This window comes from Uloborus diversus, unplaced genomic scaffold (genome assembly GCF_026930045.1).
Source record: "Uloborus diversus isolate 005 unplaced genomic scaffold, Udiv.v.3.1 scaffold_590, whole genome shotgun sequence".
NCBI lineage: Eukaryota > Metazoa > Arthropoda > Arachnida > Araneae > Uloboridae > Uloborus > Uloborus diversus.
Genome location: NW_026558781.1, coordinates 31,633 through 47,680, shown reverse-complemented (window position 1 = coordinate 47,680; position 16,048 = coordinate 31,633). Strand labels below are relative to the sequence as shown.

Here is a 16,048-nt window from a genome sequence, read left to right as displayed (position 1 = left end):
ACTCTGAATTTGCTTCTGTAACATTTGATGAAAACTTCTGAAATTTTCTTCCAAATATCCCTGATACCTGCGTCCACTTATATTTGCTATGGATTTAAAAGTTGGCTCTGGAAACTTTTCTCACTGGTTGATGTATTTTTCTATGATTATTTTTTCCTTCTATATTGTTGTTATTTTCTCTTTATATGTTTGTGATTGACCCATTTTATGCACGTTTGTTAAAAATAAGTTAAATATGATGATTAAACAAGGTACAGTTTTAAAAAAAATTTTCAACAATTAATTTGACAGTTTATTTTAAAAAATATGATAAAATATATAAATATAATGTTTGCATTTAAATTATTTGTGAAAAAAAACAGTACTGATATCAAATGTGACTAGTGTCAAAAGTTTTTTTAAAGTTTTTAATTACCATGAAATTTTGCGGCATTGTAATGGTAAAATGAATGATGCTTTTATCACAAAACTTGGGCTGGTTACAATAGTGTCACAGTAATGGATATAAAAGTTTTTGATACAATAAAGATAGCTTTACTGAAGTATTAAGAGAATGAACATTTTATTTCTCTTGTAAACTTCTGTGTGAGTCCATTAAATCACATACTCGTTGATACCCGAAGTGAACCAATTGGTCTGATTGAATCAACATGTTGCAAATAATGTATTCAGGATTTGTACGGGTCATGGAAATCCTGGAAAGTCATGGAAAATTAATATTTTTATTAAAAGTCAGGAAAATTTATTTAATGTCATGGAAAAATTTGTTAGCAGGAAGAAGTAACAGTAGCTAAAAGACAGTTAAAAACTTAGAATGATTTATAAGTATTGCTTGTAAAAGGTATTGATACTGGAAAATAAAATTGAATGATCCCAAAAATACATCTGAGTTTTGGAATCCTGTTGCATCCACTTCTGTAACAGCCACCCGCCTTTTTTATTGTAATATGATTTTACTAGTTAGGACATCACTAATTTTGAATTCACCATTATTTTCAGCACTGCTTATGTTTTATATTCTGTAGTGGTGGAATTACATGTTTTTCGCCTCACCCACTCAAAATGTAATTCAATTGCATCTGAGTTCATTTCAACCACTCGTAAAAAAAAAAACTCAGTATAAAATTTATCAGAGCTTATCTTAATTTGTTGAAAGCTTTAGAAAATCAATACTTTAGTCAGGGGATAGAACATTAAAATAGGAGAATTCTAATACTCTAAAACAGTGTTGCCCAACATATGGCTCCCAAAACTGATTTATATGGCCAACTGAAATATCTGGTTTAGATAAATGAATTTACTAAAAAACGTTCTTTACTTTAGAGAACAAAAATACTGTCAAGTTACATGGATAGTTAGATGCACTGCTGACACCTAAAGGCCAAATTTTTATAAAGTAAATTTATTATTCAAAACTTCAATGACTCATGCAAACTTTGATCTATTTATTACTGTTCTGCCTTATTTATTAGACATTTAAGCATTAATAAATTGCATTTTCTACATTTTTACTTCACTTAAATTTATATGTTAAAGACAAATAAGAACAGTTTATAATTAGTTTCTATGGTGTGCACTGACATTTTTTCAAGCTCAAGTAAGGGCTTTGATCAGGTAGTGGCATTCACTTAAAAGTTTGACTAAATGCTTATTTCCGAAAATGGGAGAGTTTGGCATTAAATAGTATTACTCTCTTTGTGTAACAAGGTGATGAAAGTTTTTATGAAGTCATGAAAAAGTCATGGAATTTTTTCATCCAAATAGAGTATGAACCCTGTGTTTTTTTTTTTTTTAATGTATGCTAACAAACATATTGTCTAATTATTTCAGTGCAGCTTGCTATAAAGAACAAATGGCTCCTTTGTCCCAAAGATTGCCTTTTACAAACGAACCTCATAGTATAAAACTTGTTGAAATTCCTGCCCATTCCGAAACTTCAAATAAAAAAGTGAAAATTTCAGTTGGTTGCTGTCAGAACCAAAAAATAGAACGTGGGTTCCATGAACTTCATATCTCAGAGTAAGTGCAGTTTTGAAATGTCAGTATGTTTATAAAAACTAATACTAATTAATAAAGATGGTTTTAAAGTCTACTTGGAAAAACCCTAAAGTGATATTTTACTATGCTTGTTAACATCCTACTTATGAAATGATTTGATGAAAGCTTTTATTTCTAACCTTAGTGTTTAAGAAATGGGATGTTAATCTAAAAATTAATGTATAAAAACAGAAATAAATATTTAAGTTAAAGACGTCCAAGCAAAACTGTAAATGTTCTTATGACTGTAAACTTGATTATTATTGTCAGTTTTGTATGTACAGATGAATGACAAAAAAAAATACAAACACCTATGAAATACAGTACAGAACCTTTTATCCGGGAACCAAAAAACCGGGAAACCAGAAAACCGGCAACCGTTTGCCGATTTTCGCACCATTTTTTAAAAAAACGCATTTTCGGCAATTTTTGAAAAACTAAGCGTTTTTTTCGAAATATCTAAAAGAAAATGAGCAGTTTTTTAATAAATACCATATGACACATCTATAACTCGGGAAAATGTTTACAAAAATGAACTTCAAAGGGTTGTCTTTAACGCAGGGGAAAATTTCCGGAATATTTTCTTGAACTAAAAAGTACACACGTAAGTCTGAAATTTTTGTGTTTTATTCCAACTGAAAACTAAAGAAATGAATATTGTCACATTATAATGCAATATTTTATTGAATGGCCTTTAATTAAAACCGTTTAGAGCGGAAGTGACGTCGCAAAAGCGCGTGAAACGCCGCGATTCTGGAATTTTCCGGATAGTTGATGATGGAATCTAGAAATCGTTAAACGCAAGACTGTAAAAAGACTGCAGGAACTCACAAATTAAATTTCAATTGGTATTAACTTAATGCAAAAGCAATAGTTATCAATAATCGCTAACGCCAAACCTTTACAATAAAGTGAAGAAAAAAAAAACGTATTCATGAAAACAAAAATTCTCTCTTACACTATCGTAGAAGAATCGCACATTTAAGTTCAAAAACTTGTTTCTTGCCCTTCCCTTCATTCTCTTTCATTTTAAAACATCGAAAATTGGTGTTTTTCTTTCCTTTTCAAAATGAGTATGAGGGTCTCAGGTCTTATTAAACTTTGGTGTTTAAATTATTCTCTCACTAGTAGTTTTTAATGTTTCGATATTGATAAGCATTTCTGAACTGTTTTCTTCTTATTTTGATAGGTATTACTATTTATTATAGTAATTTAAGTTTTATAAACAATCGGCCAAAAGCTCTTTTTAGCAATCCAGAAAACCGGGAAATTCAGATATCCGGGATAGCTATGGTCCCGAACTTCCCGGATAATTGGTTCTCTACTGTAATATAGAAGCTTTATTAATGAGAAGTTGGACCATCCATTAATTTAATTACAGGTTATATGCAACTTCTAAAGTTCTATTTTAACTGTCCTACTACCGTGTTTGAATGCTATTAAATATCTCAACTATTTATTGCCACCAAAAATTTCTCATTTAGGTACATTGTAGAAGTAACGTATTTAGTCATTCAATAAATGGTTATGATCGGAAGTAATATCCATAGTATTTTGATTTAGAAGGTAAATACTGAAATAAATTTCTGAAAATATGTTCCATGTTGTTCATATAGATAACAGGTTTTTCTAATACTCTTTGAAGATGTGTGTGCATGCAGGGGAAAATAGAGGCTAACATTTTATAGGGGGTACATACTAAAGTATATAGAGTTTTTGTGGTGGAAAAGGGTTATTTTTATAATAGTGGGAAAAGGAATCACCAACTTAAACAAAAAAATTAGGCTGATCGTATTTAAAGTGTTTCCGCAAAACTCCAGAAGGTCTCAATGTTTGGTGCCTACGTAGAACTCAAAGAGAAAAAGTTTGACTTACCCCAGTGTAGTAATCAAATAAACAACCACAATTTTTTTCACGTCACACACATGAAGATTTATTTGCCGACCACCATCATTTACACAATGAACACTAAGATCCTAGGAAGCTCCCGTGGAGTAATCAAAACTTTGCAGAACATGGAGTGGATTAAATAAGACATAAAAGTGTAAAAAAACAAGGTAGGTTAAGGTCTAAGTCCAGTCTATTGAAGGGATTCAGGTTGTCAAAGCAGAGGAATGAGCATCACACATTGGGAAACAAAAAAAACGGCGTGGCCTGTTGTTGCAGCTAAAAGAATTCATCCTTGTGGCATTAGCGAGGAAGATGATGTTGTACCAACATGGAGCTGGTGCCGATACCTTGACTATGAACATGATAATTTCCTTTACTCACAAAGAAAATGGCGCAGTGGGAGTCAGAACTAGATTCGATGTCGCCCGCACATACTGCTTATATTTTCATGGCCTCACCAGATACAGATACCTCTCCGGTCCATTTTGATCGTAAACGAGGGTTGAAAATGTAAAAAAGCATGATTAATTTTCCTCAGTGCAGGATCAAAGCTACATCAACGTGGGCGTGACCATCTTTCTTTTTTTGACATCTTGGCTAAGTAATGGGTTGAAGTATTAACGAACTCGTCATTTTTTACATTAAACAGGGCTACATAGCTCCTGTATGATTATTTTTTTATTCACAGCACTTAGCAAGCAGATGCATCGAGATTCATCATCCACTTCCACATTTCGTACGACCCTTTTCAAGTCTGGCGTACAAGCTCCTCAAGAAAAAACCGGTTTCACATGTCACCGCTAGCACCAGACTACTCACGAAATTTTTTTGAAACATCCCAGCGAAAACCCCACGTGGTCGCGTGAAAGCCAGATATTCATACACGGCGTCACTTAGCGCAGCCAAAGGGAACGCGGGAAAATGACATCACGAAATCGTGACCATGCCTACAGCCAATGAGCGAAAAAGGCAGGAGAACAATATGTTGCGGGAAGAAGGTGGCAAAACATGGCCGCCAGAAACTCTGAAAAGACGCCATTAAATTACAGAAAATCCAAAAATGCGAACATAGGAAATAAAAACACAAATCGATGAAAATGTATGTGATTACTAGATCACAGTTTTGACTACAAACAGGAATGTGCCAGCTGCACCAAACTACTCAAAAGTGGTGAGATTTACGCAGTGGAAAAATGAAACAGAGCAGAAATTTAAAAGCATTAAGTTTTATTTGTAAATTCGAACTTTAAAATCATGTTCAATATGAGCTTCATGCACAAACATGTTACTTAAATGGTCAACTCGCCATTATAACTAAAGACACAAGCTTTTATAAGAAAAGAAAATGATAGCTCTGCAGCAAAACGTGTGTGGCGTCACACAGACGAATCGGCAAGAAAACGTCATTGCCGATTCGTCTCCCGCATTTGCATGAGAAAACTTCGGAAACAAATTAAAATCTCAGCAAACGACCCCCTTTTCTCATACAAATGCAGAAAAAATACTATTTTTCTATTACTAAATTAAAAAATACTTCATTTTAACAAAATATAACTCATTACCATTTGTCAAAACAATTCATTAAATTTATACAATAAATTCAACTTGAATGAACAATTATCACACTTAAACTAGAAAATTTCAAAAAAAAAAAACATTTAAATTTTCACTAATTAGCAATATTCAATCATCAAAATACTGCGATTAAAGTTCATAAAATAAACAGTCATCTCACTTGAAAATAGCTGAAAGAAAAACGCAACAAAATACTTCAAGTTCGACTTTAATGTTCAAAGTCAACCTTTTTTTTTTCTTTACGGTTCAATTCCAATTTGAATCACAACACACAAAAAAAAAAAAAAAATTACTTCCGAAAAATGCTTGAACAAAAGTTCTCTAAACTAACTTTTAACACTGACTTAGTGAACAAATCAGCTTTGTTTTCCTTACTAGAAACAAACTTCAACTCGAATATTTCATCTGCCACTAATTTTCTCACGAAATCATACTTCATATCAGTGTGCTTTGTGTGGTTATTCTCTATCGGTGATCTTGAAAAATTTATAGCAGACATGTTGTCGCAAAATAAATTGCACCCTTTTAAATCGAATTCTAAATTTTCATCACTTAAGACGTTCTTTAACCACACCGTTTCTTTGGCAGCTTCGCACAGGGCGACGAACTCTGATTCCATTGTAGAAAGGCTTACGCATTTTTACTTGCAAGTCCTCCATATTACCGGCACATTATCCAGATACAGGATCAGACCTCCAATAGACACACGATCGTCTCTGTTTACTGCAAAGTCAGCATCTGAAAAACACTTAATTTCTAATTTGTTAATATTGGACAAGCATAATTTGTACGATCTTGTACACTGTAAATAACCTAATAATTTTAACATTTCCTCCCAGTGTTTCAGTCTGGGGTTTTCTTGAAATTGTGATAGAATGTTCACCGCAAACGCGATGTCTGGGTGTGTTTTGTTTGAGATGAACGATAAACATCTTTGTTTGTCAATAAAAAGTCCCAAATTGACAAGAATAAGATACGTGAAATTTGTTTTCCATTTTCTAATTAATGAAAGGAACATTTATTTCAAATATTTACTGAAAAGATAAATAATAAATTAAAAAGAACTGAAATCAGTCACATTTTTTTCATGAAGTTTTTGGACACAATGTGTAATAATATATTTGCATGATACTTGACATCTATTCATCTTGTATACAACTATCAAATTATGATCACATACGTGATGTAATAGTGTATAATATTAACAGTTTATACAAGATCATAATCCTCTCTTTGTATCCATCCATGTGTACAATGTACATGACAATATTGTTTGATCTTCTGCTTGTTTTCAATTTTTGAATTTATATGATACTGCAAAATATTATAATTTATCTTAATGTATATACTTTCTACATCTTCCTTAGTGTTGTCCTTAATAAAGATTTGATGTCACTGCATATAGGAGATAGAATTTTGGAAGTCAATGGAACACCTTTGCAAAATCATTCCTTGGAAGAAGTAAGTTACACTTTACCCTTTTTGGTTGAGAGTGACCTTCCTTATGAAGTGCATGGTCTCTTTATATTCGCCATTATGCCCATGCAATGTTACTGCACATAGTAATGCTATGACTTCATGTTAAAGCAGGATGGCGACAGATCAGAGAGATGAAAGAAAAATCAGGGAAGTTATAGAGGGGAATCAGGGAAATATCAGAGAATTTTTTTTAAATAACAAAAATTCAGGGAAAATTGATTAAATGAAGGGAAAAAAATTTTTTTGCAAAATTCAATACCCTAATTCCCTATGCATTTTCCACCAATTATCTGTTAAAAAAAAGTAAAATTAATGAGTGTGATCATGCACTGCCACATTTTGACATCTTTTTTTCTCAATGTCAAAGTCTTCAATTTTAACTTTTTAAGAACAGGATGAACTTCCTAAAATTGCTTCTGTGTCTGTAAAGTTGTTTATTTTTCGTAGCTTAAATTTTTCTTTCACGTGTTCAATGCTATGTAAAATAAACAACCCTACAGACAAAGAGGAAACCGTCATTAATGCCTTAGCTCCCTTGCCTTTACTCATTGTCTTGAAGTAATTAGCATACTGTACTCGCAGTTTCAAGAAGAAATCTTTGCTTTTTAAATTAATATTGATAAAAGCTTAAAAGTTATTGCTTCTTCGCGTTTTTAATTTAATTGCTAAAACAGAATGTAAAATCAAAATCAACTTTGTTTCTTGCCATTGTATTATTAGCTGATTCCGCATGAGATTATACAAACTTTTTTTTTCCAGACTTTAAAAAAAAATTTATTTTAAATGCAAGTTATATCCATATATACTTTGAAATTAATTGTTTTTTGTATTTCAATGTTTGTTACAAAAGTAATGTAAGATTTTTTATCAACAAATAATGAAATCACTTGAAATTGATTTACCTTGTGTACATATGTAAATATTTTTGTTATTTTTAAATAGTTAAAATACTGTATTCATTCATTAAAACCAAAGTTCTTGATTAGAGAATAGCTCAATATGACTGGTTGTTAAAGGGTTTCAATTTGTTTTTTGCATACGTATGTCTATTATTTACTTAAGTAAATCTACATTACTTCTATACTTTCACTATTACTTGTTATTCTTGCAGCAATAATTATACTGCTTGAAAATTTAGTTTAAAAATTATTTCCATATAAACTTTATAGTTTTATCATGATTAGATATGCCTTTAAGAGTGATTTTAATAATTTACTAGAATTCTTATGCTAACTGGTTACTCTAAATAAAGAGTATTTGTTTTAGAATTCCTATAATATTTCCCTGTGGATAATTTTAATGTACTATTTTTACTAAAAAAAGGAACAGCTTTCCAAAATATATTTTTAATTAACAACTTAAAACGTTTTAAACACTGCATTTTATTAAATATGCAATGATTTTCAAGTAGGGCAAAGAAAGGAAACCATTATCATTGGTAACCTAAATCAGGGAAATTTGGTGAACTTAATCAGGGAAAAGTCGGGGAACTTTTTTTTACAGTTCCTGTCGTCACCTTGTAAAGGGTAGTGTCAAAATATATTCAAGCTTGCTTCATGAAAGAATAATATTTTAGTGTTTGTTTTTAATTCCTTTTACAAAAAAGGAAGTATTGTACTCGCGAAAAAATTTTCGCTCAAAAATCAACCTTAATTTCCATTTTGCTCACCCTTGAATGAATGTTGATTTTTTTTTTTTCTTGACTCGACCACACGTGGATAAGTGCCTAAGAATGTATAGACACACGAAATATCCATCTTGATGATTCCTAAGTTAATTGCAAGTTTTCTTGTCACGTCTGTATGTACGTATGTATGCCACATAACTCAAGAATGGTATGTCCTAGAAAGATGAAATTTGGTACGTAGACTCCTAGTGGGATCTAGTTGTGCATCTCTCCTTTTGGTTGCATTCAGGTGTTTCTAAAAGGGTCTTTTGCCCCTTTTTGGGGGGAAATCATTATTAATTTTGATGTAAGCTCAAGTAGTGTTATAATTTGGCGTATACTTGGCGATATATTGGCGGTCTTTTGGTCGCCAACTTGGCAACAAATTTGGTGGATTTTTTTTTTAATCTAATTTCAATTTGGCCACTATTGGTGATATTTAGAGAGTAAACTATTGAATCACATTAAAATTGCCAATAATGGGAAATGTCATTAAATTGGAGTAAAAGGAAGTCATGTGATGCACACATCAGATCGCTTCTTTTACGGTCTTATGTTTCATTCAGTATTTTGAAGACTAAAATTTGTATCATAATGTAGTTTCAAAGTTATACTTATTTTTATATTAACTTTGGCAGTAGTGGAGGAGACCAAGGTTAGTTATCGTAAAAAAGTTTAATAATTTTTCTTGAAATAACTAAGAGTATTTTTATGAAATGCGCTATAAAATATACTCTAACTATTGTAAATCCATAATGTATTTTTTAGAAAAAGATTTCATCACAATAATTCCATCTAGGAAAAGATGTCTACATTCCTGTAGTTTGTAACAACTTGTCCCACAATAGGGCATGTTGGAACACAAACCAGGGTAAATTGTTACATCAACTATCTCAACTAATAATGATAGGCTTTACATTTATAATGAAGATTTGTTTTCATTTTGTTATTTTTATAAACAGTCATTTAAGCAGTATAGTGAAAGCTATTTGTTCAAAGCTGTATACTGCATATGTTTTCTCTCATATTTTTAATCTAAATTATATTTTATTGTAAGTTGTTTCAATAACAACTTGCCCCATGAAAATGATAAGAGCTTTTGGCATATGTATTCATCTGATTCCATGTGAATGGTATAATCAAGTTTTTTAAAGTTTTAAATGTGTAATTGCTTACTTGAAGTCTAAGCTTTTATGTGTTACAAAAGGTATTGCAATTTCTTTAGGGGTTTAGGCACATGTAATAAAATACAATTTATAAGAAAAATCTCTAATGAAAACAAAATGAAAATTTTCAAACATGCCATTTCTGCTACCTGCTACCTATTGACAAGAATGGCAGCTGTCACCTAGCATTAGAAAAGAGTTTTCCTGCCATGGTTTATTTTGCATTTGAATGTAACAACTAGCTTTGATAGTCACTATAATTATAGAATTGTAGCGTTAGAGAAAAAATATAGGAACAAAAAGCATTACTACTAAGGGATGCGATGAAACTTTGTAAAAAGATTTGAAATATATCTAGCTTGTACCATGTTTTTCAATACCTTTTCTTTTTCTATTTTTTGATGTTTTTTTCTCCATTTTTATGTTGTGTCTAAATATATTTTCTCATCTAAATACTAAAGTTAATCTGTATGAATTGTTATTGTAACTTTTATTGAGAATTCACTCTAAATTAGCTAACTTAATTTGTGCCTTGAGAATAGCTAGTTAATCATAGAGAATTTCTGTGTCAGACGACTTCACTTAGCTCTTTTGTTTGGCTGCTCTTTTTATTTTATTTTCGTTAAACAAAAACATATTTCTTTGTAAACCTTGTTTTGTTAGTAAATTTGGCTAAAACTGCTGGAGATGTGTTTGTGCAACTTCTCATACCTGATAAAAGAGAAAGTTTTGTGTGACTGCAAAAAATGTGAAGTGAAATGTTCTTTAGTACACAAACCTATAATAAACTCATTCTAGAAGATCATATATACAGCTTTACAGGTATTTTAAGCACTAATGTTTGGTTCTGTAACTTTAATACTTTTATAAAGTAGCATTAACTCTTATAATAAAACAAAATCTTGAAATGTTTATTTCATTAATCCATTTACTTATTTATTTTTAATTTCAGATCAAAAAATTGATACATACCCGTGATAAACCAGTTCAATTAACAGTTGAGCATGAGCCTGCAGTTTTAATACGCTCACGTTCTATGAATTTTTCTTCCGAGGCTTCACAGTTCCTAACTAAGAGTGTCCCTATGTGTTCCTTATCTCACAAACCAACTGAACAAAAACTCCGTAGGTCATCATCTCTTCCACGCTCAGTTTTAAAGTAAGATTTTTCTTTTCATACAGTACGCCAACTTTACTTTTCTGTTCTAGTTTTTCTCATAAATGTGTTATATAAAAACTTCTCTTGTGAAAATTGTTACAAAACTGTAGAAGGCCCTTTATGCAGTGTCTCTCTATGTTACAAAATTGATTATGCCATGTAACACATACAAAACAATTATGCCATGTTACAAAACTGTAGAAGGTCTTTTATACAGTGTCTCTCTATATTACAAAACTGATGTATGTCATCATGTCTCTCATAATTCCAAGAATATTTTTAAATCTTGTTCTCTATGATCAATATAGTCTTAACATCGTTTTTTATATATATACAGTCGACATTCGTTATAACGACCCCTTGTGTTCTGACAAAATCGGTCATTATAATGCAAATGTACAAGATAGTTTATATTTAGATGTATTTTAAAAAGATGAGAATCGCTTCAGCAACTTATGCTTCATTTCAAAAGAATGTGAAGAAACTAACAAAATTGGAAATAATTGTGGTTGTAAAATAAAAAATACTAAAATTAACTTATCATAACTTTAAAGCAATGCAATTAACGACAAAATACGCTGAAAATAACGGACAGAAATCAGTTATCTTTTTAATTTAAAAATAATTATTTACTTCAGATTTGTTTGAAAAATATTATTTTTTACCATTAGGATTTAAATATTGTTGATTTCTATTATCTCTTTTTTTTTCTTTTTTTTTTTTTAACTTTTTCTGAAAAATTCTGTGCATTTTTTATGCACTTTCTTATACATTCTTTGATTTTTTCGTCATCAAAAAAGTCTTTCTAATGGAAAACATTCTACCTTTGAAAACATGAAATTGGAAATATTAGTTTTCGAGTAAATAGTTTCCAACTAAGCTGTAACTTAATTTTGGTTGTTATATTGGAATAAACGATAAAAGTTTACATTCTGATAGTCGTTAAAATAACATGGCATTAATGGAATAGCAAACGAGACTTCATGCACCGGTTGCTATAAAGAATGGGTCACAATAAAGGGAGGTCGTTCTAAAAAGCGTTAACTGTATTTGTCTTCTGTATTCTGAGATCTTTGTTCAGGAAAATGTTCATTATAATGCCTTTTTTTTTAATTAGCATGAAAAGAACCTTTTTTATACCTCTTCCAAGTTTGAAATGTTTCCTTTAACCCCTTGCCAGAGTCACTTGAACTTAGTTCAGGCAATTTAATTCGAATCGTATTACATTGGTAAGGGGATTCAAGTATTTTAAAGTCTTTGAATGAGCTTGTGAGAAATGTTGTATGCTTAATGAACTATGCATGAAATATTTTGATGTTACATTTTTACTTATTCTTTTTTAGGGATTTTCAAGCAACTAATTGTCAACAACAAGATCTTACTCGCACTCGTTCTTTTAGGGTGCAACCAAGAAATCAACAAATATTTCGTCCATCTGAATTAGTTTTGGGAAAACTCCTTGGTCGAGGGTTTTTTGGCCAAGCATTTTTGGTAAATGTGCATTTGGCATTTACTATTTATGAATTATATTAGATTTCTTTAATTAGTAAATTTTAGTTTCCCCATTTTCAGTATGAAAAGTTTTGTCAAAGTTGTTTATTTGCTGCTACTCAAATTTAAAAGATGCACCACTATTTAGTGTTTGTTTGATGCTGAAAAATAGTATAAAACATTACTCAATTTATAAGCACTATATTTTGCAAAATATCTTAAACTAGATAAATAACAAAAGTAAGTAATTGTGCCAGTGTAAAACTATGTGAAATGATTAATTTTTAAAATACGTTAGGCTCTCTGTTTAACTACACTCTATTTAACGACTTTCTCTATTTAAAGCGGCTTTTCACGGTCCCAAATGGTCCACTATATTGTTAAAAGCATTCTATTTAAGGACGCTTTCTACTTAAGGGCGATGTTTTGTGGTCCCTTGAAAGTCGTTAAACAGAGAGCCAACTGTATATATATATGATAGCTTATATGTCTTGTCAAAACCTCTTTTTACCTGATACCTAAAAATAGAGGAATTTGTATTGCCTTCTGGTGACTTAATTACACAAAGATGTACTCAAATATTTTACTGCCAAAAACAAGTGCAAGGTCCTTATTGGAAATGGCTATGACGTAATGATAACACTTTTAATCTCGTACATCCCCATTGTTCGACTAAAATTAAACATAGTTTAGTTGTTGAAAACACTTTATTCTTCATCTAAATTCTCGAACAATTTCAGGTTACTCATAAACACACTGGTCAAGAAATGGTCATGAAAGAACTTTATCGCTTGGATGAGGAGGCTCAGAGAAATTTTGTCAAAGAAATAGCTGTTTTGCGTTCCCTTCAGCATAAAAATGTGTTGCGCTTTGTTGGAGTTGTATATAAAGACAAAAAGCTACATTTAATCACAGAATACATATCAGGAGGAACTTTACAAGATTATATTCATAACCATTCCATAGATATAGCTTGGTTACAACGAATAAATTTTGCCAAAGATATTGCTTTTGGAATGGTAAGTATTTTGTTAAATATTGTTTGTATTTAAAAATTAGCATGCTGTTTTTGTATTATACATGAGTTTGAAAGCAAATGTATGTAATGAGTAAATATCTTTATGATTGAAAATTAAATGAATGAATTACAAACATTTTGATGCACAAAAAATTGGAAATACTGCATACACGTGTTTCGGGGTGACAAGAAACCCCCTTTTCAATGAAAATACATTTGAGCTGATAAATAAATTTTTCATCCAAAAGCTCACACTTCTTTGCTTTGAAAAAAGGGTTCCTTTTAACCCCAAAACACTTGCCTGCAGTAATTTGCGCTTTTTGTGCATTAAAATGTTGGTAATTCATTCAGCAAATGTATGTATTTTTGTTGTAAAACTGATGTGTTAATAATATACCAGAAAAGATTTTGTATCCAGCATGCAAGTAACTGGATAGGGTTTATATATATATATATATATATATATATATATATATATTCAAATCTAACAGTCTTTATTTTCTGCTGTTTCAAAAAAAGAGGAAAAGGTTGTTTAAAATGTTCTGACTTTGCTAAATACTCAGCTTCTTCAGAAAAAAGAAAGAAAACAAACAAATGGTGAAGAAAAGAGAACATCTGATAAAAAGATATATCGAAGCTCATGTTAGTCTTTAATAAACAGTAATGCTGTTTTAAATTTAATTTTGTTCTAATTATTTTTAAGATCTAAAGCTATGTTTTGAATATTGAAAAAATGTATCAGGTTACTATAGGATATTGTCAAATGAAGCAGTGACAGCAAAGGGATTTAAATGGGGATTTTTTAGTATTTGCTAAAGAAGAAACAATAATACAAAATGATAGATTCCATTCTTAAAAGTTTCATCATGTGTCCATGTATCTTTCATTTGTTTCACCAAGTTTTTCCACTATTCCCCCACCCCACCCTCAGGGCTGGAGACAACACTGGAAAAAACCTCCTGATACAAAATATCATTTTGTCCAACTTGTCCACTTTTTTGCGAAAACAAAAAATTCTAGATGAAAAATTAATAACGTGGCAGCAACAAATGAATATATTATTATAAATAAAAATTCTCATCATTCAAGGAGCATTTTTATACCATATTGTCACACATATTGTTGTATATACACAATAATTTGTAAAACATTGATTAGTTTGTATAAAAGCTTTTTTTTTTCTCCTGTTATTTTTATGTATCAAATGAATAGTAACATTAAGCTTTAATACATTTAGTTGCATTCGTAAAAAATATACTTAACATAAATGTTTTGAAACATAAAACATTGTAAGATGTATGTGTCTCAAATGTGAAGTATCATATAATGAAATATGAAATTTGCGTTAGTGTAGAAAACATTGCATTAAAATAAAATCAAGTTTGTCATGACATTAATGTAAATTTAAAGCTGAACTTTTATGTTTTGGTTCAAGTTTTTGTTCCTGATATTTCCACTTCTAGTTTAATATTAATTAGACTTAAATTGAAACTTCTTGTGGTCTTATGTTATGTTTTCAAATCTATAAATTTTTTAAAAGATTTAAGTCTTAATTTTATAAATTATTTTTTAAATCAATCAGTTCATTAAATATAAATAAAAGTAGGAATAATTTGTATTAGATTGCAATTTGCTTCATTAAAAAAACAAAGTGGTTACAAGAAAGTGCTGTCCGGAAAAACTTTGGACTCTTAAATCTGAGATTTAGAATTGTGGCTGAATTGCAACTTTGGGATTCAGAGTGTAGGGTGTTTATGATCTGAAATTTTCGTAAATTAAAAAAAAATGAGTTTCTGTTTCCGAAAGTTTTGGGCTGATAACACATGCTAAAACTGAAAACTTTTTTTATAAAAAAAACTTTTAACTATGTTTTTTCCAATGATTTTTATATGCATATTTGAAGCGTTTTTACGGGGTGGGGTGAGAGGTCGAGCTTCTTCATAGTTTTATTAAATTAGTCTTCATAAAACTTTACTTGAGTCATGGGGAAAAAAAAGGGCAATAACTGCATTTTTTTCTCCTCTCTCTCTGTGTAGAAGCTTTATGTACAAAAAGCAAGCTTGCTTATTTGGTTTGCTGAAAATAAAGAACGAAAAAACGTCAAATTCTAGCATTTTCAAATTGCTAGTGGGAAATCCAAAATGCTTTTCTTCAAATATCTCAATTTCAAGAGATACTGCCCTTAACATTCCCTCGACAGTTAAAACTATTATATTAATAAAATTGCATTGATGGGTTACACTTGTAAAAATTTAAGTAACTTTTCAATTATGTGTCATTTTAATTTATATGTCATTTTCACTCCAGTCCCTTGAATGATGTATAAACTATGCTTTACATGTATGAACAATGCTGTATGATATTGTAACGGACCCGCTGCGACTTCTAACTTTCTTGAAAGGACGACACAGTTCTTGATTAAGAATACAGGAAATTTATTTACACTATGTACAGGAAAGATCGTCAACAACTGCTAAATTAATCATCAGCAATTAAGCAAGTATCACACAAACCGTAAACTCAACGGTTACACACGTATTTACTGCCAAATACAAAAAACAACACAGC

The 16,048-nt window shown here is 30.5% G+C and overlaps 1 protein-coding gene across 1 annotated transcript in view; it reads left to right on the top strand.

Annotated features, from left to right (window-relative positions):
* The window catches only part of LOC129233658 (LIM domain kinase 1-like), a 44,569-nt gene that overhangs the window by 17,932 nt on the left and 10,589 nt on the right, over positions 1-16,048 (top strand). The window contains exons 5-9 of the mRNA XM_054867634.1: positions 1,831-2,019; positions 6,870-6,963; positions 10,766-10,971; positions 12,315-12,462; positions 13,203-13,481. Coding sequence (XP_054723609.1) covers positions 1,831-2,019; positions 6,870-6,963; positions 10,766-10,971; positions 12,315-12,462; positions 13,203-13,481 — 916 coding nt within the window. The remainder of the gene's footprint in view (positions 1-1,830; positions 2,020-6,869; positions 6,964-10,765; positions 10,972-12,314; positions 12,463-13,202; positions 13,482-16,048) is intronic.